General features: G+C 40.3%; 1 protein-coding gene and 1 long non-coding RNA gene across 3 annotated transcripts; one reads left to right on the top strand and one right to left on the bottom strand.

The window, feature by feature from the left end:
- Positions 1–2451: 2451 nt before the first annotated feature.
- On the bottom strand, positions 2452–4179 carry LOC139434780 (uncharacterized). The gene is made up of 2 exons (XR_011644087.1): positions 3629–4179; positions 2452–3320 (listed from the first exon to the last, which is right to left on the bottom strand). It is a non-coding gene; the product is annotated as an uncharacterized lncRNA (long non-coding RNA).
- Positions 4180–9676: 5497 nt separating this feature from the next.
- fam83hb (family with sequence similarity 83 member Hb) lies at positions 9677–22198 on the top strand. 2 transcript variants are annotated; one of them, XM_034094955.1, is made up of 8 exons: positions 9677–9970; positions 15258–15451; positions 15568–15900; positions 16869–17033; positions 17173–17297; positions 17372–17920; positions 18054–20319; positions 20625–22198. In XM_034094955.1, the coding sequence occupies exons 2-8, from the start codon at positions 15329–15331 to the stop codon at positions 20643–20645; spliced, it is 3582 nt and encodes a 1193-aa protein (XP_033950846.1). In that variant the 5' UTR covers positions 9677–9970; positions 15258–15328; the 3' UTR covers positions 20646–22198. The 2 variants fall into 2 exon arrangements, with proteins under 2 accessions (XP_033950846.1, XP_033950845.1); XM_034094954.1 differs by lacking the exon at positions 20625–22198 and having other exon boundaries at positions 18054–20373.
- The last annotated feature ends 108 nt before the right edge of the window (positions 22199–22306 follow it).

Below are 22306 nucleotides of genomic sequence, written 5' to 3'. Positions count from 1 at the left end.
TATGGCACTGGTTGCACATCAGTGATGAGTAATGTTCTTTTGATTAAAGGCCAAATTAAGATTTTGCCAGTTAAGTAAAGAAACATAGAAATCGATTTTTTTGCAAACCATCACATTTCTCTTCAATTTATGCAAAGACTCTTTATCATAGATAGAGAATTGCCATTTCCCCCACATACTCTATGTTAAAAACAGATGAATTATATTACCTTTTTTTACATTATTTTAATAGCAACATTCATTCATCTGTTGTCATCTTATAACTTATTTATCTTAACAGCTATCACTGTAAAAAAAAAATGATTTAAGTTAATTTTACTATACAATATTTATCTTTACATTCTGTTCTTGCATATGTCTTATTATATTTACGTGTATATAGATTTCTGCCTGCACTAATTTATTATTCTTAATTTAATTTAGAATTTATTTTATTGTTTTATGTCTTATATAACTATGTTGCATTGTTGGAGGAGCTCGGGACAGATGATTTGCATTGCCATTCCTACACTGTAGCCTATGTGCATATGACATAAATCCTTTGAATCTGAATCTTGGAAACACGTAATTGTTGAATAGATTAACTGCATAGTTAACATGTTGGCCCTCTATTGTCTTTTATAATGCACTCTTACATTTAAAACAACATTATTCAAAAGAAAGTTGAATATCTACAGACCTCAAAAAGTTATTTTATGTGTTTTTGTTTATTATTTTTATTAGGGAAGGAGATGCCTGAAAAACACTGCAGTGCCCACCATTTTCTATTTCACCAAAGAACAACAGCCTGGAAGGAAAAGCAGGTGAGTAGCAATGACGAGGTAAGTGACACTCCTAGTTCGACTGTTAATAGTAATGAGGAGGTTGCAGATGTCGACCATGGTAGTGGTGAAAACAGTCTTGCTGCTGATCAGAGCAATATCATTATGATACAAGGCACACCTGAAGAAGCCTTTGTTGTTCCACATGTGGAGCGTAATGACATTCCAACAGCCAATGCTTGTGAGGAGGATGTTGGTTTGGGTAGCAGCAGCCAACACACAGACTCCGCCTCTGTTCACTCTCACACTTGGGCTTTAAACCAAGTACTGAATAGTTTGTGCACACATTTCTAACATGTGATCTTTCTTTCATGTAGGACGCTTGAGGGAAGTTGCAACGCCTCGGCCAATGGGATGTCTTCTCCACGTGAAAGAGATTGAAGGCATCACTTATAACTTAAGACAATTTTCCAAAAGTTATGACTTGTATTGGCTTAGATAGTAATGGATTACATCTAACACGAATCAAGATCGTATTGAGAAAAATGAAAGTGTAATCCTTAGTTACATAGGAAAAGATGTAATCGCATTAGTTTTACTTTTTTTAATAATAGGGAAACTCAGGATTACAATCTTATTCAAAACCTAAAAAGAGCATATATATGTAAAATGATCAAATTGTATCTCTTCTCTGGAAGCGGTGCTGTTCTGTAGACTAATACTAATTGTGAATCTATACACCTACTGCCTGAATCTGCTATATGGTATTATATTATACATTTTAAGTAAAAAAATCATTAATATTTCTTCTCTCCTGTGTTTATTTGCATTGCATTTGATATTGAGGTAATCCAAAAGAAAAAGAAAGTTATCACGTTACATTACTTTTATATCTTGATACTCACATTAAGTTACTGGTTGTGTTTTTGGCAAGTAGCCCTCTCAACCCTGTACATAAGTTATATCATTTTAATTACTGATACAGTTGTTGCACATCTTTAATTTATTTTCTCGTGTACTTAAGTCATAAAATGATTCGAAACCTTTACTTTTCATAAAATGCAAGATGTAACTTTCAATGTGGCTTTATCACATTTTCAATGTAAATAGATATGATTAAATAAAGAGTAAAAGCACAATCTTAAATGTTGACAGTTATCATTTGCCTATGCTTATTGTTAATGTAGTGGTGTTATAAACAAAATGTTGTCCTAAAGGAAATTAAGATGTTTTTTATTTGTTGACAAAAGATTTAAAGTTGATGCTCACAACATGTGGGAACATTTATGGAGAAAAATGTTTCTATTGTAAAACAAATATTTATCTGCATACTGAACAAAACTCTCTAAAAGGTATTATCTTCTGTGACGTTACGACCCTGTAGGGATTGTGGGTATTTCACTTCATAATTACATTCTATGGTATGCTTATGACATTGATGCCAAAATACATGGGATTAGGGGAGACCTTCCTGTTGTTTGCATTGCCGCTGATAAATGACGGCGTAGTATTCATTGTCAAGATTTGTGTTTTTAAACTTGGGACTCTTTTCAGACTGCTCCGGCTTGGGAAAAGAGTTGAGCCTTAATGTGTAATGTTTTCTGTATTGTATGGTAAGCTTATCCTTTCATTTGATAGTCCCATTTGGATGTGATAGCTAACATTTTCAGTAAGCAGTAGACAAAAGAAGTGAAAATATGAATGTAATTTATTTTCAATATTTACATAAATACATAATTATTTTAACAAATCAAATAACAAAAAACATCATAACAAATACAAAATAAAAGGTTTGACAGACAGCCATGCCCAGCATGGGCCTGGAGAGCTGCAGAGTCCAATGGGGGTAAGAGGGGGGGGTGGGATGTGAGGAAGAGCAGCCATGTTAACAGTGTTATGGCTACAGATGTAATATCTAACTTAACATTAGCCATGACAGTCTGGGCTTAGCAAGGGCCTTAGAATACATACTCTAAAGGCCAAATCCAAAGACAGTGATACTGACATTTTAGCAGTTCACAGTCTTTGGAGGTGGTCTTTCAGGCAATTGGCTAGTGACTTAAAAAAAATATCATTTCCCCTAGGGGTGAAATGAACTCAATCTCGCAAAAACAGCCCAGGACTGTCATGTCTAATGTTGGAGTGGTCAACAATGGCACCATTTAGGCTATGAACAAAAGTAGCCATAACACTGTTAACAAACTTCCGGGCCTTGTCAATTTTGACAGGATTTGCACCAGCCCTCCACCGGCACCTCTGGGAGAGCATGATCTTCAAGCCAGGGTGCCGATGGTGAAGCTGGTCCAGGTCCTCCTTCATCTGGTTCAGCAACTGAACACTGGGCACATCCCCCAAGTCATTGCCGCCACAGTGGATGAGGAGGACATCCGGGACTGCTCTTCCTCGCGGGGAGTAGGAAAAGAAAGGGAGGACACCTCTCCAGCACAGTCCACCCCAACCGAACCAGCACACCCTCAGGTCGACGCCAAGGTTGCTGCTGATGGTCTCTGTAGCTCTCTGGGCTCCACGCCGGACATAGCTCCCGATTATCCATAGTCACTATGGGAGGAAAATAAATGAGAGTAACAAATGCTTCAGATCATGAGGAATATCAAATAAAGGGTTGCTCATTTTGTTCCTTTGACAATAACATACAAAATAACTATGAAATCACACCTGTATGGTTAAAAGTAACAAGAGAGCAAAACCACAGAAAACAGATTAACAGCACACAGTTTATATATATATATATTTATATACTGTGTGCTGTTTATCTACAATTGTGCATACATGTATATGTATAGTATGTTTGTGTGTAATGTCAACCATCTGAAGTCCTGTAAAGTAAGCCAGGACCATCAACTTACAGGTTGTGCAGTTTGGCGTGGATCTTCTTTTTTCTTAATTCTGAAATAAATAAAAATGTTTTAATCAATATAAAAGCACCTTTCTTTTTCTACAGTCATATTTCATTAATCACATTTAATTCACGCAACACTGGCCATATCTCTGCTAGTTTACAAAGTTTAGTTACAAATGACATTTATATTAGAAAAACGGTGAAGCACTTAAAAAACAATTGTATAGTGTAGGTTCAAGAACCTTTAAATCAAAAGGACAAGTTTTGTAAAGTTACAGGGTATCTTACCTTCAGAATATGCCGGGAACGAGGAGCAGTGACCGCAAGCTGGGTTGTTAGCATAGGTTGTTAGCTTAATACTTAATAGAGCATGTTAGCTTAGCTTCTTAGCCTGAGCTAGGTCTGGAACGTCACGCTCGGTGGCAGCAGGTCCCGCCCTGTCCCACCTCGGCTCCGCCTCAGCACCGCCTCTTTGCCCTTATTTGGAGCAGGCGGGAGAAGGCGGGAGTTAGACTCTGACGTCACTGTCGAGCCGTTAGTGGCCGACTCCGCCTACTAAGGGCTTCACGGCAACTCTGCAGAATCCTATGGGTGACGTCAAGGACCCTACGTCCATTTATATATACAGTCTATGGTTTGAACATAAGGGTGACATCTTTTGGTGCACAGTGGAAACAAGTATTTTAAGGAGTCCCGGGATTTCCCACAAGCCACTGCCAGTTTCTTAGAAGTGGGCAAACTGGGTCAGCTTTCCTCTGATATAACTAAATTAAATATACTTTGATTACTGTAGAGTCCCTCCCAGATGAATTTAACTGACAAGAAACTCACAATTTACAACACAAAGTTATGGTTACACACTGCTTTTCATTGCGACCGGGTATTGGTGATATCCATCGCGTGTTTATGCCACAAACTGTTTTCCCTCTTTGGCCCGCATGTCAGTCTTGGAGGTTTAAAGCCCAAGTTGTTGGTGCAAACACCTACCTGTGTCACCTTTCCACTCTGACGGTAAAACTGTTTTGGATCTGTGTCCTTTTCACACTTTAAGGTGTTTCAGGAGATTTGCTGATAACTGTAAACAATCATGGTTTCACCTCAACCACATTACAACCTGTCTAGGGAAGTTAAAGAAAGCTCAAGTTCAAAGATACCTGTGATATGTGGGAGCTAAAATAGTTTATCTTTAAATTATGTTGGTGAGCATCAGCAGCTTTCATTGAAATGTCTTATAGGTTTTGATTATTTGCTCTTTAAATATGTCTTGATTTTTAAACTATTATACACTGGACATTTTTAAATAATTGATGCCAGTCTGATGGTGTCAAGTTGGTTTGATAAATGAAAGTCTTTGTTTTGCTGTTTGTAAAGCTTTGCATGGTGTTTCCTGGATACTCATTCCCACCATTTCAAGACGATCATGTTGATGGTAATAATAGCATTAAAATGACAACACCTGTCACAGGTATGCATTGACACACACACAGGTGCACTCTGACACACCAACGTTTACCAAATATAAATGAAGAACCTTGCGGGGACTTTCCTTCTAAGTTGTTATTGGTTCTTGACGATGCCCCACCCAGTACTGATTGTCATGTTATGAGAGTCTCCTGACAAAGTCTCAAGTTCATCATTCCCCACACACACATAAATATGTATGATACCAATGATACAAACAGTTTTTCGAAATTAATGAGAGGATCATGTTTTACTCGGGGACTAATTCTTTTTGCTGGATCTTGTTCTGTAGGCGGAAATAAAAGGCCTGCACAATGCAGACTGAAGGAACTAAAAGGGAAATGTCATTATATGGTAGGTGGTAATGGGAGTGTAGTGTCGTCTCATTGGTGTGAGTCCAAATACTCACAACACTGCCTCCCACATACACACATACGTAGAGCAACACATACATCGTATATAGTGTTGAAATGGACGTGTTTGCACCTTACCTCCCCGCACAGTAGTGTAAAGATGACCTCAGGGCCCCAGTTTCCAGCGAGTCACATTATACTCAGATGTGACATTACAGCGTGAGAAAAGCATGCTGGGAAAGCTTACAGGGCCCCAGAAAAAGAAAAGAAAGACAAGAGAAGAGCAGACTCACAGAATAACCTCTTTGTATCAACGTTATAAAGTATTGCAGTACATTTCAGCTCTGGGACAGCAGCTAATTTAGCTATAGAGATGTAGAAAGTTCATCAAGTGAAGGAAATATAATCTATAAATAGCTTTATATTTCTATCCTGCCAAAAAAAACATCACCTCTTCTGTAAAAGACCTGAAATAATTGAGTCCTGCACATTGTTGGTGTTGAGTGACTCCTGCTCCGCTGAGCCGCTCTCCGTTTCCTAGTTATTGTGCTTTTGTCTCCCATCTCTCATTTCACTTGGACGACAACGTTTTCCGCTGAAAAAGGAAGATGTCTCCTGGGAGAGGGATCCTTCCTCATCGTCTCTTCCTGGGGTTTCTTGCTTTTCCCCCATTGACAAAGGAGAGCTTTTAACTTATCCAAAGTGAGTGTTGAAAAAAGACAGAGGGGAGCAAAATGTAAACCCTGAAGCAAATGCATGTTTTTAGGCTATATATAATCAAATGTACTTGTTTAACATCCATTATTAAACACTAAGTTCACAGTTTGTTAGGAGGAGACACTTAAGCTAATTTGAAGGCTTGTGATGGCTGAACAAATTAGTACTGCATCATTTTTGTTTTTAAATGTGAACCCTTTGGAATGACCTGGATTTCTGCATAAGTTGCTCATAAAATGTGTTCTGATCTTCATCTAAGTCACAACAATAGACAAACACAGTCTGCTTAAACTAATACCACACAAACAATTATATGTTTTCATGTTTTTATTGAACACACCATGTAAACATTCACAGTGCAGGGTGGAACAAGTATGTGAACCCCTAGGCTAAAGACTTCTTCAAGAGCTAATTGGAGTCAGGAGTCAGCCAGCCTGGAGTCCAATCAATGAGACGAGATTGGAGGTGTTGGTTAAAGCTGCCCTGCCCTATAATAATACACACCAGTTTTGAATTTACTATTCTTAAGAAGCATTGCCAGATGTGAACCATGCATCGCACAAAAGAGCTACGATTAAGAATTGTTGACTTGCATAAAGCTGGAAAGGGTTCCAAAAGTATCTCAAAGCCTTGATGGTCATCAGTCCACGGTAAGACAAGTTGTCTATAAATGGAGAAAGTTCAGCACTGTTGCTACTCTCCCTAGGAGTGGCCGTCCTGTAAAGATGACTGCAAGAGCACAGCGCAGAATGCTCAATGACGTGAAGAAGAGTCCTAGAGTGTCAGCTAGAGACTTAAAGAAATCTCTGGCACATGCTAACATCTCTGTTGACGAATCTACGATACGTAAAACACTGAACAACAATGGAGTTCATGGAGGACACCACGGAGGAAGCCACTGCTGTCCAGAAAAACATTGCTGCACGTTTGAAGTTTGCAAAAGAGCATCTGGATGTTCCACAGCACTACTGGCAACATATTCTGTGGACAGATGAAACCAAAGTTGAGTTGTTTGGAAGGAACAAACAACGCTATGTGTGGAGAATCCAAAGGGTTCACATACTTTTTCTTGCAACTGTATATGGTATTCAGTTGTGGGAATGTAACTAAGTACACTTACTCAAGTAGGGTACCCCTACATTTTTACATGCATTTTTAAACATCACAATCAGGATTATATAGTATTCTATATAATGCTGTGAAAAGAGAAGTTCTGCATACTTAGTACTTTTGATAGTACATTAAGCTGATAATACATATGTACTTCTACTTAAGTAACATTATAATCTCAGGACTTTTACTTGTAATGGAGTCTTTTCAGAACATAGTCTTTATACTTTTACTTAAGTAACGGGTCTGAGTACTTTGTCCTGCTCTGTTCTTGTCTTTTATTCACATTTAACTTGTATTATTCTCCTATGGAGTAACCTCCATTACCAATATAGATCTTAGTCATGCACTTTCTTTGTTTTTGCTCTAACTCCATTGTCAACATTGAACTCTAACTGCCATGTCAATAAAGTTTGTTTGAATTCAAATCGTCCCGACTCCTCTGCCATGTATGCTGAGATGCAGGCCAGGATTTGGCTGCTGCCTAGACTCTGCCTGGACCTGTACACCTGTCCACTGGCTGCCAGGTGACTCAGAGAGGGAGGGGGATAGAGGGCGAGAGGAGGAGTTGGGTGTGGTGTAAGATGCCTTGGGCACATTCCTTGCAGCTGCCGCACCCTGCGTTTCAGCGTCTGTATACCTGCTAGTGTTTGTTATCAGAACTTGTTCATGGAGGCAGGCACTTTCTCTCTATTGGAATTTCTTTCATTGGACACGATTTCCCTGAAACACACATAGTATTCTTAATAATGCACAGTCATGGTACTTGTAATACTCACATGGCTGTATGCAAACACTTTACTCTCCTTCCATATCTCTGTCATGCTGAGAGTTGCACATTTGCATGAATTGGAAAAGAGTTGAAAGGCAAAGTGCAAACTCCTGCTATTTGAGTGTGTAACAGCTCAAAAGGATATGGGTGCATTCAAACAGGAGGCACACCCTTAGGAGCAGCACTGAACATACAGTCGAATAAGTGTGTGTTGCTATCAGAAGGCCATAAAACAAGGTGTGTTCTGTCTGATCGACATGTTTCAGGACAAAGGACGGCTCATAAAGTGCACACACACAGCACTGTTTAACCTGTATTATGCCTTGAGTTCATTTCAGTTTGCTGTTGTATTTGACTGCAAGTGGAGGATTGAGGAGGATTGAGAATCTAAATGAGAAGTAGTGCAAGGTAAATAAAGAAAGAGAGCAAATCAGTTAAAGGTGGAGACTGAAGATCAAAAAATGTTGGATTTAACTCAGACAAGCAGAAAATGAAAGAGTAATAGATAATCATTCACATGAATCAGTCAAATCCAACACCTTCAAATTATGTTTACATTTGTACATACACGAGTAGCGTCACTGGAATCTAATGATTACCTGCACTGTCACTTTATGGCCTTCAGAAAAACAATCTACTAAATTCCAGCCCATGTTAAAGAAGGAGAAACTGATCGCTGTAGCCTGCAGCAGAGAGAGAGAACCGTTAATTCTGCTGATTCAGTGTTTTGCCACGGGAAAAAACAGCATGCAGGTGAGTAATTCATACCGAGAACATGGCCTGCAAAACAACAACAAACGGGCTAATTAATACAGGATATTAGTAAATGATCAAATGTGGTACCACAAAGAGAGAAGCGCATAAAGTCGCCAAACAGTAATGTCGAGTGAATAAATATGTTATTTTCCTGTCTGATCATTTACACAAAGCATCCCTCATGGCAATATTCAGACACATTAACCAACAGCAAACCCAGACATGTCAGCGTGTTAGCCAACACTCATCGAACAGCACAATACAGAAATATCAACTAGGGAAATAGTACTTTTATCTGGTAACTAATAGCTACCAGTGCATTAAGGTTAACAATACAAACTATAATCAATACATATATTGCAAATAAGATAGGATGGATCCTTTTAAAGAAGAACCACCAGTAGTGTGTAAAGTGATATAGAATACATTATATATAAATACACTCAAATGATCCCTATACCTTAATCAGCTGCAACATTTAAGTGGTTAACACAATAATAGCTGCATAATTAAAATAATAGATAAATATAAATCTATCTTGAATAGGCCTATGTTTACTTTTGGTAGACATATTTTCCATTGTATTGTACATTGATAGAACTTTTACATAGATTACATATTAAATGTAGGACTTTTACCCTTAACAGAGTTGTTGGATAAAAACAGTTTTAGATATGAACTTCTTCTTCCACTGCAAATATAACTAGACAAGAGCAAAACAATGCCAAGACCGGGCAAACACTGTAAATAGTACAAGGAACAAGGCTGGCACAAACTGGCCTCGAAAAAGCGAAACAATTATCATCAGCAATGACATAAAGGTCAACACTTTTGAAATACTCCACTGGGAGTGAACTTCCAATGGTCTTCGGCTGCCTGGGAGGAGTCTCCCGACTGGGGGAGAGCCTGCAGGAGCGGCCGCTGCTTCCTCATTCACCGCGCTGTCTATGCCGAGTGGCGGCGGCTCTGGAGGATCTCAGCCCGCCGAGAGAAGCACTCATCCGGGCCTGGATTCTGTGGAGAAACGGTGTTGCTGGTCGGCAGCGGAGGGTGCACACCGGGGGGGTTTGGCTGTAGTTGTAGCCGGATCTGAGGAATTTGACACATTTCACCGGGGAGAGCGATACCCGTTGGTACAAAGAGAGGAAAGGAGACTAGTTCTGCAGCCAAGTTATAGGAGGTAGGGAGTGGAAATGAAAGCGGAGTTTGAAGTTGCAAAATGGGACAAAGAACCAGTTGTACAGATGCTCTATTCTATTCTGTTATATAGCCTACTATTGTGTCCCGTTAAATTAAATTATATTATAAAGTAATATATACTTTTAACTCTATTCTGTCCTGTGTTATATTATACAAATGTCTTACTACTTGATTAGTTTTATTATATTTGAATTGTATCTTGCTTTAGACCTACTGTATGTGTTCTTTTCAGTTTTATCATCCTTTAACTCTATTCTAATTATTTCCTATTGTTGTATTCTATTGAAAGGTGCATGTCCCCCCCCCTCCTATTATTTTCCATTCATTACTCAATCTATGTGGGTGGAATCAAAAAGTGAAATGCGGGTTACTTTCCTCACCAGCCGCAGTCTGAAGGATTAAGTCATCGAGGTAGCTGCTGCCATTGCAAAACCTGAACAGTATTGTTATTATAGTCCAAGCACACAAGAAGGCTCCGCGTTGGCTGGCACTAAATACTGCTCTCTCTCTCCTGTCCTTTTGACTGTGTGGATCTTTTGTAGGGAACGCAAGGTGATAAATGATGTTTGAATAGACAGGGACACTTTAACAAGCATGGCTAATGCTTTGGTTGCACAATGCTATGGATTGCATTGCATGTCATCGGGCTAACTTGACATCCCTCTAATAATTAGAGGGATGTCAAGTTAGCCCGACCTTGTATTATCTCAGCAATTATCTTTAAATTAGAGTCTAATCCAAAGATAATTGCTGAGATGTAGTTTGCGACTACACATACTGTTCTGTTGAGCAATACGCCTTCCACAGGTTGTCACCTGCATACTTTGATCTGATCTATAGGCTCTCATTTGACCTTTTATTGCAGACACAAAATCAATTGTGTGGGCAGCTTTGACTCACACAAGCCATTTATTCAAACTTCACCTCCACAGGCTGTTCCTCCATTCATTCAATGTGACTCACTGGATCGGAATAATCCAACATGTGTTTATAATTTGAGGGGAACAGTTTGTAGTGCTGGCATCTCCACATGATTGTGTGCTTCTTTTTTTATAGTTTTCATCTTCTTACACTAGCCATATGGCCAGAGCAGAAGGCCATTCATAGCTTTGTTTGCATTGTATGTGTTACAAGGGTTAATTGTCTGCGGTTATCATTCATGGATGCACAATAACGCGCTTCTGTGAGTAGAGAAGGAGCAGAGTAGAATATTTTCCATGCATTTATTGTTGGGTTTTCCACTCAAGAGGACCGCAGACATTAAGGCAGTTGGAACATTTGACGAGGACCTGTTTTTCTAGCAGTGCTGCTATTTAACACAGTTTAAAAATTAGGGATAGGTGCCACCATTTTCCCTATACATTCTTCTGACCTTGAGCTGTCTTTTTGTGGCATTCAACATTAGCACTGAGGTGTGATGATACACAGAGAGACAAGATGTACTCTGTGTTTTCTCTTATCTATGTTAATCTGCCCAAAGAGGCATTCAAAGTTCCAGACACAGGACGTTACTGGCTCTTCTCTCCTAACCTGTTTTCAGGTATTCCTTTCTCACTCCATTCACACAGAATTATCCCACAAAATGACTGGACCGGAGAGGTATTCCGAATCAATCATAGTGTTTGTTTAGTGAGGAGTGTTCAGATGTGTGCGAGACAAGAGAGAAAACACAAAATATAATTTAGAGTTTGTCCTTTCAGACTTGTTTATCTGGTTCACATGTTGAGACAGATAACTTTTTCTCTCCCTCAGCTCTTAATGTCTCTCCCTCTTCCCGGGGCAGGAATGCTGTGAATGAGCAGTTTTCTCGCTAAGTGAGCAAACGTTGGGCATCTGAATATTGGGTTTATCCGCCATGAGGAGCTGCAGTCGGTTTCTGCCCGCCCCTGTGGTGGTTTAGTGTTTCAAACCGCCTTTGTGCGCCTTGGTGCATTTAGAGCAAGCTCGTCCTTGTGTGGCAGAAAGCCTTGAAACTGAGGGAGGAACAGAGGGAGAGAAAGATCTCTCTCATCATGTCTCTACTGTTTGATATGCATACTGCAGTTACTATAACAACAAACAAAGCAGTGGTATTTGTTTGAATATTGGACCCGTCAGCCAGGTGAGGTGGAGGACGGCGGCCATGTCTCTTTTTCATTGTATTTTTTCCCCCGTTGGTTCGTCTGCATTGACCCGTGGTCCAGAGCGTGAATAAGAAACCCCCGGGCTCTGTTTAGTGCTACTGTTCTCTTCAGGCAGATCATATTCACCTCAGGGTCCATTTGCCCTGCTATTTCTCTATGGTAGAGTGCTTTAACCTTCAACAATTTAGAACTCTTTCATCTCATTTTCCAAGTAAAGTGCTGAATATTACCTATGGAGCTGCAAGATTAGTTGATGCATCGACTGGTGGATCTTGCTGAATGCTGCTGTGAGGATAAACTCAATATCTTTAGGTCTTGGACTGTTGATCAGAAAGCAAACACAAAAATAAAGCCATATAATGATAATAGTTATTTCACCCTTTAGGTTTTGGAAACTGGAATGCAGCAACACGTTAAACGATGATTTAACAATTTACAAATCACTTGCAGTGTTGTTTTTTGGCCGTTGCTATGTTGCCACATCGATTCATTTTCTGAGGTTAAAACGTTATGACGAGCACAGGCAGGTGCACATCTCTTGCTTTATGGCTGTTATCACAAGTCCTCAGGTATGCATGCTTAATGCTGCCTCATCAGATTCACTTAAACACAGATCAAGCCTCAGGCTGCTTCATGATTTAAAACATTGAGCAAAACAAGACCCATGAAAGTAGTTTCGACTCTTCCATTTTTAGAAACTTGGCATTAGTAAAGCTATCCCATTGAAGCAGTTTGTGCGTCTCACGTGCCTCCCTGTCCACTATGGAAGTTTTAATGTGAACAGGACAGAGCAATTTTTGTGGTTAAAACCCAGAAAGGAAACGCGATGTCAGCCATTTTACCAGCAGATGAATCATCAGAGAGGCATGTTGCAAGTTATCCCCAGGCCAGGCCGGGCGACCCAGTGACTCACTAGGCTCTGAATAAACCGGCTTCTCCCTATGATTACGGGTTATGCCATAGGGACGTTTTCCATCACCACCAATCTCTGAGTGGAAGTTCATAGAAAACATGTCACACACTCTTCTAACAGGTAAACCCTTCCAAAGCATCTACTCACCCTCCCACTCAGACCCCAGGTCACACACACCCTGATCATGAACCCAGGCTGTCAGTCAAACAGAAGGAACACTTGTATTGTTTGAGATTGACGAAGTATTGAACCAGCTTTTTTCCAATACTGGAACTGTTTAAGTGGTTGTAAACATAAAAGTCTATGAAGCACGGAAGTGGCTAAAGGAGAGATAAAAACAGTCAAATCATTCCAATATTTTTGTAAATGTTTCTGCTCTCTCTGGCTTACATCTCACAGATGGCCCTACAGTCCGCAGCTCTCAGGAACATTTTAAAGATCAATGAGGGTTGTCCTGGATGGCTCAGCTGATGGTGCATAACACGTGGTTGTGTTTTAGGTTAGCATCCGGCATTCAAACTGTTTAGTGAACCTTTACTTTATCTTTACAAGCACATATAGTAAACGACAAAATAATTAACAGAATTTAAGTAATAATGGAAAAACCCTCACTAAACCAAGCCGGTCAAACCTGCTTTTGTTATTAAAGCTGAAACACATAGTTAATTCATAAGAAAATGTATCTGCAACTTTTTTGATGACACAATAATCTTTTTTCCTTGTTTCATCTTCGCAGCTGTGAGGATGTGATAGTGAACCAATCATCTTTAGGTTACTCAGACACAACAAGCTTTTTAATGTTGAAATAATGAATCTATAGCTGAGCCCTATTTATTATTATTTGTATGATTATTATAATGTCCTTCCTTGTTGTATTGTTGTTGTAAGCTTCCAGTTTGCCTGGTTTAGTTGCCTCTAGCTTTTGTAAATGTTTTTTGGATATTGTCTTTTTGTCCTTTTGGGCTTGGAGTGAGAAATTGTAATCCATTTATCTGCAGATAAAATAATTTAAATAAGGTTGAACTTTGATCTCAAGGTTAGTTGAACCTCAAAGTGAATCCCAAACGTTTCCACCGTCTCTTTCTCAAGTAAAAAAAAACCCATTAAGAAATGTAACAATGTTCCTTTCATACACGTAGATTAAGTGAGATCAAGTACTAATCGTTCTCTAAATTAATGAATGTGTTACGACTGAACCTGATTTTTCAGGATGAGTTCCGAGTAACAACTTGAAGCATGACGCACCAGCAGGAAGATTTGCTGAGATATGAGAGAACCTGTCTGTACACCTCGAAATGCCTTTCCCACCTCTTCCCTACACCTCCATTTTCTCTAACTTCACTTTGTTCTTTCTCTCCCTCCCTTTTTATTGTCCATATCCTGTTGTTTATATATTACTGCACAGTTTTTTATATAAACCAGATTGAAAAGTAAGTTAATAATCTGTGCTATTAGTATGTTACGTTGAATTAAATAAACAGTGCATGATGCCATTAATGACAACTTTATAAATGGGGGTATATAGCATAACACATGAGATGGTGATGCATTGGTATTAAATAGGTTGCAAACAATATCTCAGGTTTTTTCTATTATTAATATGGCCTAAGGTCATCCAGTCAATTATTATATGACAAAACACTTCAAACAATTATTTCAAGTGTAGGGGAGAGTGCCACACCTATTCAGTATTTGTATTATATTAAAATAAACAAAATGATCCATAGACTGCACTAATTTGCCCGTCTTAAAAATGGAGACGTGGCCCTTGGATAAAAAATAAATAATTGTGCAGATCTGTCACAAATGTTAAAATCTGTAGGATTATAAGCATGTGGTATTGTGTGGGGAGAAGTTGTGTAAACATGAAAGGTGAACTTGGTAAACCTACTGCACAGGCCTCCACAACAATAGACTCTTTGTGTCGGAGGCTACTGGTAAGCTGTCTTGTGAACCCTGACACAAATTGTTCTTCCTCTCACCACCCTGAGGAATATTTACATCAATTAGAAGTAGTAATGGATGTTTGATGTGTTATCCAGTTGCAACTGTGACTGAACACTTGGAAAAGAGTTCATCTAAATGCTTTAAGATTCTTAGAAACCTTAGCGTTTTTTCCCTCTCAAACCCTTAAATGAACAAGCGCCTGAATAAATAAACATTTTTACATAATGTTTTTTAATTTAACAACACAATTCTGTCTCACACTGACCTTTTTGTTCTTTCTGCAGATTCAAATTCTCTCTCCCTTATCGCTTGTGACCCTAGCCCTGACCTTTGACCCGCCCCTCTCTCTCCAATCATGGCACACCGATCCCAATCCTCATCGATTGGGGAAAACCCCCTCGACCCAAATTTCCTGCCCCCACATTACCGTGAGGAGTATCGCCTGGCTATTGATGCTTTGATAGAGAATGACGTACAGGTAACCCTGCAGCTTTCTAGGTTTTTTAACGTGTGATTGTAAATAATATTTATCTAAAACTCTAAGAAGAATACATTGTATTTAACGACATCATGAATTTGGCTTTGTCACTGCAGGGTTACCATGAGTTCCTCCAGTCTGCGGATGTGGTTGGTTTCTTAGCACAGCAGGAGATTGATCTGATCAAATCCACGATCCACACGCCGAACCAGACTTCCGGCGTGCCCGAGCTGACGTACCCTGAAGGAGGTCTGGAAGAAGACGGCTCCTCCGACACGTACTGGCCAATGCAGTCCGACCTGGCCGCCCCGGGGCTGGATCTGGGCTGGCCGCTGCCCCAGCAAAGCTTCATGGGGCCCACAGAGGTCACCACTCTAGTGAACCCCTCCGACCCAGACATGCCGAGCATCAAGGAGCAGGCCAGAAGACTCATCAAGAATGCACGCCAAGTAAGTTAAACTTGTAAATCCGGATTAGGATGCGATCAAAAATGTCGATGTTCGTAAATGATTCAGTGTGCAACAACAAACATGCAAAATATGCTTTTGTATCCGACACACCCTATGAATAAACTATGATGTAATGTAAAGGTCCCATGTCATGCTTTTCCGGTTATTACCCGTCCCCTTGTGTGTTATGAAGCTTTGTATGCATGTAAACGGTCTGCAAAGTCTTTCTCTCAAATCAAAGTGTATCTCCCTTGAACAAAATGTAAGATAGAGCTGCCAGGAAATGGTGTATGTGAGGGTTGTGTTATCTCACAGTTAGTTTTATCTGCAACTGTCATATTTGCCACCACTCCCTTTTAGATGAATTTATAACAGGTTGGCCTTATGTAAGATTAAAATAAAGTTAATACTATGTGTACATAGCAAAAGCAGTCAAACCTGTTTGACTGGGCCGTGTCGTTATCTGTCCTCCATTATTATCTCAGGAGTCATTCATCTTTCTATGACATGTCTGTTATGTACATTTAAATGGGAATAACGTATGGTGTACTGCTGATACACTGACTGTAGTTAAATAACCACAATGTCTATTTGAGAGGCGTTATTTTACTACATGAATACATTGTATTTTACATGTATACCTACTCAAATGTAATGAATTCTTGCTGTTCTGAGTTTGTATCTTCATGGTGGATTGCACTTATTGTATAATGATTCGGATAAAAGTGTCAGCTAAATCAAATGTAAGGTAAATAACGTTAGAACAAAGATTAGTCTTGACACCCAACTCATTTATCACACTGTCAGGAGAAATGTTTAAACAGTATGTTAAAAGTACCATAAAAGTGATCATAGAGGCAGTCCTCTTTCCTCAGAGCATAATGTTCTATGCTTTATCTTGCCGATAAAGACCCTCTCAATCTGACCAAACCTAATTTTGTATTTTTTTGTTTTTGCTTCTTCTTCAGGTTATTGCGATCGTGATGGACACGTTCACAGATGTTGACCTTTTTGCGGACCTCTTGGATGCAACAGCACGGCACGTTCCAGTTTACCTTCTACTGGATGAGCAGGAATCTCATCAGTTTATCACTATGGTCTTAAACTGCAAAGTCAACTTGGATCACCACCCTGTGAGTTTGCCTTTTTTTTGTTTTCTCAAAAGAGTCTGAAGAGTTGGCTATCCTTGAGCATTTATTTTGTTATTTACAACATGTAACTTCCATCACGGCTTGCATGTGTAAATAACATGATTGGAATTTGTTTTTACAGATGTTGCGCGTCAGGACAGTGGCAGGTGTAACCTATTATTCCCGCACGGGGAAATCATTTAAGGGGCAGGTGAAAGATCGTTTCCTTTTGGCTGACTGCAAAGCTGTACTGAGTGGCAACTACAGGTGAGTCATTTAATTATGTTGTACATTTATTCTGTAAAGTACTTTAATTTACTCTATTATCTTATTTCTTACAGTTTCATGTGGTCCTATGAGAAGATCCACCGCTGCATCGCCCACCTCTTCCTCGGGGAACTGGTGTCCACCTTCGATGAAGAGTTTAGAATTCTCTTCGCTCAGTCAGAGCCGCTGGTCATTGACCCATCCAATGGAGCACTTGCTCTTTCTGACAGCAGCAGCACAAGCAGTTACTTAGGCTCCCAGTTTGGTGTGAAGAGGACCCAGTCTTTGCGCACCCCCATAGGTTACCGCAGGCAGCCTGAGATTTCCCCTGCCTTCCCCTATGGCGACTCTGCCGCATCTCCTTTCCGAAGGAACGATCAATTTCGTCACACTGTTGCACCTGGGGCAGGAGTTACAATAGGAAAGTATTCCCAGCAACAGTTCCGTCTGCAGCATTCGTTCCTGGAGCAGGGAAGGTCCATAGTTTCCAGGCAGATGGATGTGAGTAGCAGTGCCTTACAGAGGCACAGCTATGCTGAAGGAACCCAGGAAAGCTACTCATCTTCAAGGCAATACATGAAGTCCAGAGTCATGAATAATCTGGATGAGACAGACGTCCAGAGGTAGTTAACCATTTAACCCCTACAAATGTTTGGAAACTGTGAATTATTCATAATTATGTATCACTAATGTATGTTAGTAAGTGTCAATACATTTTTCATCAAATAATGAAAAACAACAATATTTTCTTCACAGGGAGCACAGCCAAAGTAGCCATTACTACAAGGAAGGGCCTGGCTCGGGCTCTGGTCATGGTCACTACGAAAGACTTCGGGGTCCCTCTCCACAACTCTCCATTGACCAGTATTCAAATTCAAGCTTTCGCTCAGATCGGGAGCAACAACCTGGAAACTACGGCAGAGAGTACTTTTCATCTGATGATTTGAAAGGACCCGAGGGCCACCAGGCCCCGCCGGTAGCTGGGAGGTATGTAGGGGATTCAAGCAGGAGGCCAACAGTAGGTCATGCGTATGCCTGCCAGAGCTCACCCACACAGCCCCACCCTCTAGAGAAGAAACCTTATGCCAAAGAATCTGAACAAGAGGCTGGTGAAGATGCAGATGCCAGGCATGGCATGAGGAGTTGGAGAATCCACTCCTATCTTAACACCTATGAGGATGGTGGCGAAGAAGGTCTGACACAACCTTTGGGTCCTGATGCATTTGAAGATCCTCCACCTCAGAAATCCTCTGCTGATGACAATCCCACTTCCCGCTATGGACTAAAGGAGCCACCAAATGTTCCCAACAAACCCAATGCAGAATTCACGAGACCACGCTATGGAAAGCCCATCTTACCCGATAGCAACAGCAGAGAATCTTCCCTGACAACAACTAAGGATCTGTATTCATCTAGCAGGGACCTAAGGCCACCTGTACTTGAGAAGGAAACGGAGAGAGGTGCAGCAAGGGAGGTTGGTGTGGATGTGGGAGGGAAAGACGCTCCTGATCGCTTCCTTTCCAAACATGAATCATTCCATTCACGTAACAACCCACTACTTCAACGTAGCTCACGTCTGCGTTCTTCGCTTATTTTTTCCTCTTCCAAGGTAGAGATGCATAGTGGTAGCCTTGGCCTCAAAACAGCCACAGAGGAAGACGAGGAGTTGGACTCAGGGCGCACTTCCTCGATTGTGGCCCAGATCCTAGAGAAGAGGAGGTCATTGACTCGTGAGCCTTTTGACTGGAGAAAGAAGGCTGAGGAGAGAGAGAAGGAGAAAGAGAAAGAAGAGAACGAGCGACTGCAAAAAGAAAACGAGACTCGATTGACAGATGAGCTCAAAGCAAAAGAGGAACTTCAGAAAAAGAACGAAGAGGTAAAGACGACGACAACAGCAGAGAAATTTGAAGTCTCCTCCTCATCATCATCTATGAACATGAATGACCCCGCCAGTCGACTGCAGTATTTCAAAGAACTGGCTGATAAGAGAAAAGCGGCAAAAATCGAAACAGAGTTGTCACTTAAAGCCCCACGGCCTGTTGAGAAAAAGCCAGACCTTTATGATAAACCTCCCATAAAACCTGCAATGACTCCAAGGATCCCAACTGTCTCTGTTAGTTCTGCAGAACCTGTACCAAAGAAGACAGACCTTTCTGCAAAGATAGCAGAGCTCACTCGCAGAACTTCCTTTAGTTCTGTGAAACCTTTGGCGAACCTCCTGAAGCATTCGGAGACAACTCAACCTCGTAAAGATGATAATGCGTCAGATGGTCAAAAGAAGGATATATTCAAGAAGCCCTTACCTTCACCTAATATCTTCAGGAGAGATCAGTTGAAGCTCAAAGGACTCGGTCCTCGTCGCATCTCCTGTGGTGAAGACCTTCTGACCACAGATGCTACGGACGCAGAGAAGAGTGAAATGAAAAAGAGTCGCGCTCATAGTTCTTCAACTCTGCCACGTGCCGATACAAAAGAAGGAATGCAAAGATTAATGGAGTCTAATACATCCATCAACACACTTGGTGATGGAAAGGGTGATGGTAAGACACTTGACTTCTTGAAGAAGCAGACTCAGAGGCTAAAGGGATTCCTGGGGCCCAAGGACAAAGAAAAGAGACATTCAGGAGATGAAAAGAGCATGAGCTCAGTGAAAGAGCTCACTGAAGAATTCAACAAAAAGCAGATTTCATTGGTTAAAGATAAAGTATCAGCCACTACCGACCAAACTACAACCAATCACAAGACATCGACCATCACATCGGCTACATCTCGATACCAGTCCCCCAGCAGCTCTGTTATATTCAGCAGCAACCTACGAGATGACACTAAAGTCATCCTGGAGCAGATCTCAGCCAACAGCCAGAAGAACCGACTGGAAAGAGAAGAAACAGGAGTCGACGAGGACAATTCCATAAATAATAGCAGATTTCTCCGTCCGGTCAGCAACATCCAGGAGCGAGAGGGACTACTCAAGAGGATGGAGAGTATGAGGAAGGAGAAGAAGGTCTACAGCCGCTTTGAGGTAGTCTATCACTGTCATGATGATGTTTGCAGCGTGGAGGGGAAAGAAATGTGAACAAAAGCAAAAGTAGTTGTAGGTGTAATAAATGTAATGTAGTCACGAGTTAGTGTAATCAATGGTTTTAAGTTTATTCAGCAAATATATAAATTGAAATGTTTCTTGTAAATGCAGATAAACAATTGTGGTTTTATATATGTTCTACATAATTATAGAAATATGAGGACTCATAATATTGACAGTAGAGACAGTCAGGTGAAAGTCATACACTGTTGAATTACATGTTAACCCTGTTGTTCTGTCAACAGATGGGGAATACCCTGGGATAACAAAAGATGGAGGAATCACCTTTTTATATGGAAACTATTTATGCAAGATGATCAAAAAGACGCATTGCCCATATATGCCAACGACTCTACCAAAGTACCTCTTCGGCTCAACACTGCAGCCTTTCCTGGATTTTAATACGACGTAATAAAACTTGAAAAGACACTATATAAAAATGCTGAAAACAAACTTAAGTCATTGGGTTTGGAATGTGCCTTTGTGCCAAGACATGGTACTACTTTGCCCTTATATGGTGACTGAGAGAAAGAAGAGGAACTCACATTGTGGCTGCCATGGGCTAATGTTTCACCCAACAGAAAAAGGTAGGGCAATTCACCTACAACTGAACTTGTATCAACGTGACTGAGGGAGTACGAGAGGAAAAATAGAACATATTGCACCTGAGGGTTGATATAAAAAGGAATGTCAGAACATGGCGGTATACAGTATTACGCCACGTGTACTATGCTGTACCAGTGCTGTGTGTTTCTACAGGTGTCTGTGCAGCTGGGACTTGTCTGAAGCTGAATTGGAGAAAGCGTCCTTGTGGATTCACCGTGTGCCAATGGCCCACTGTGGGCATCACCAACGTTAGGATTATATTATTAATCCTGGAACAGAAACAACAATGAGAAAATGAAGGGGAATAAAGATGAGATGAATTGATGAAGGGGGAAATTTTAAGGGCAAATCTGAGATTATAGAGAAAGCAGAAGCAATCCAAATGAATGTTTGTTTATAATAACTATTCTGATGTTAAGGCAGAGTTTAAATAGAAAGGAAAGCCTGCAGTGAACTTTAGGTGTGTATCTTTCTATTAAGGCGTGGACCTGCTTCTCAGGGTTAAACGTGACAGATAACCATTGAGAGAGGCCAACGCATTCATGGTCGACAAGTGGAATTAAAACATATAAGTGTACTATTCTTGGTCTAATGTAAATAAAGGTGTTAAGCATTTGTAGTTGCACTGAACGACAGTAAAAAACAAAACAAAAAGACACTGCTCTAAGTGCCCTGTTTCTGTATCATTTAACATTTGAATTAGTCATCAGGAAACAACGAGGAACAACTAGCTAGCTACACCTTGCAGGACTGGAGCAGGGCCATGCCTCCCTACATAAGTCATTTAACTTCAGAGACCTACGCCCTACGCAGGACTGCCAACTCCTTTGTTGGTGCGTAAACACTAGTGCACCAAAGATGTAGTTATACGGTACAGTTCCCAGGCTGCTCAACAGGTCATTGGTTTATACAGAACATCAAAAGCATTGAGGATGGATTGATGCATGGATAATAATGGATAATAATTCCGGGGTTACACTTTTTTTTTTCACGAGGGGTTATACTGTACATATTTATATAAAAAATAACTTGTTGATAATCTATATAACAAATTAGAAATTGTTATATCACCCTAAAGTGCCTTCTGTTTTTCATTATGCAAGTATGTGGTCTTGGCTGTAAATACTAATTAGAATTAAGTAGGGGGGCTCAGTTGCACAGTAATGTGAAATACTGTTCAAAAGTATTTTATTAAAACTCTTTAAAACTGAAATTGAACGTGGCTGTGTGCACATATATACATGTGTGTGTGTGTGTGTGTGTGTGTTTATTGTAGTGACTGGTATTGTTTTCATGTATAGGCTCTTTTAAGATTTATAAT

Source organism: Pseudochaenichthys georgianus, chromosome 11 (genome assembly GCF_902827115.2).
Source record: "Pseudochaenichthys georgianus chromosome 11, fPseGeo1.2, whole genome shotgun sequence".
Taxonomy (NCBI): domain Eukaryota; kingdom Metazoa; phylum Chordata; class Actinopteri; order Perciformes; family Channichthyidae; genus Pseudochaenichthys; species Pseudochaenichthys georgianus.
This window is presented reverse-complemented; position numbering and strand designations above follow the sequence as displayed.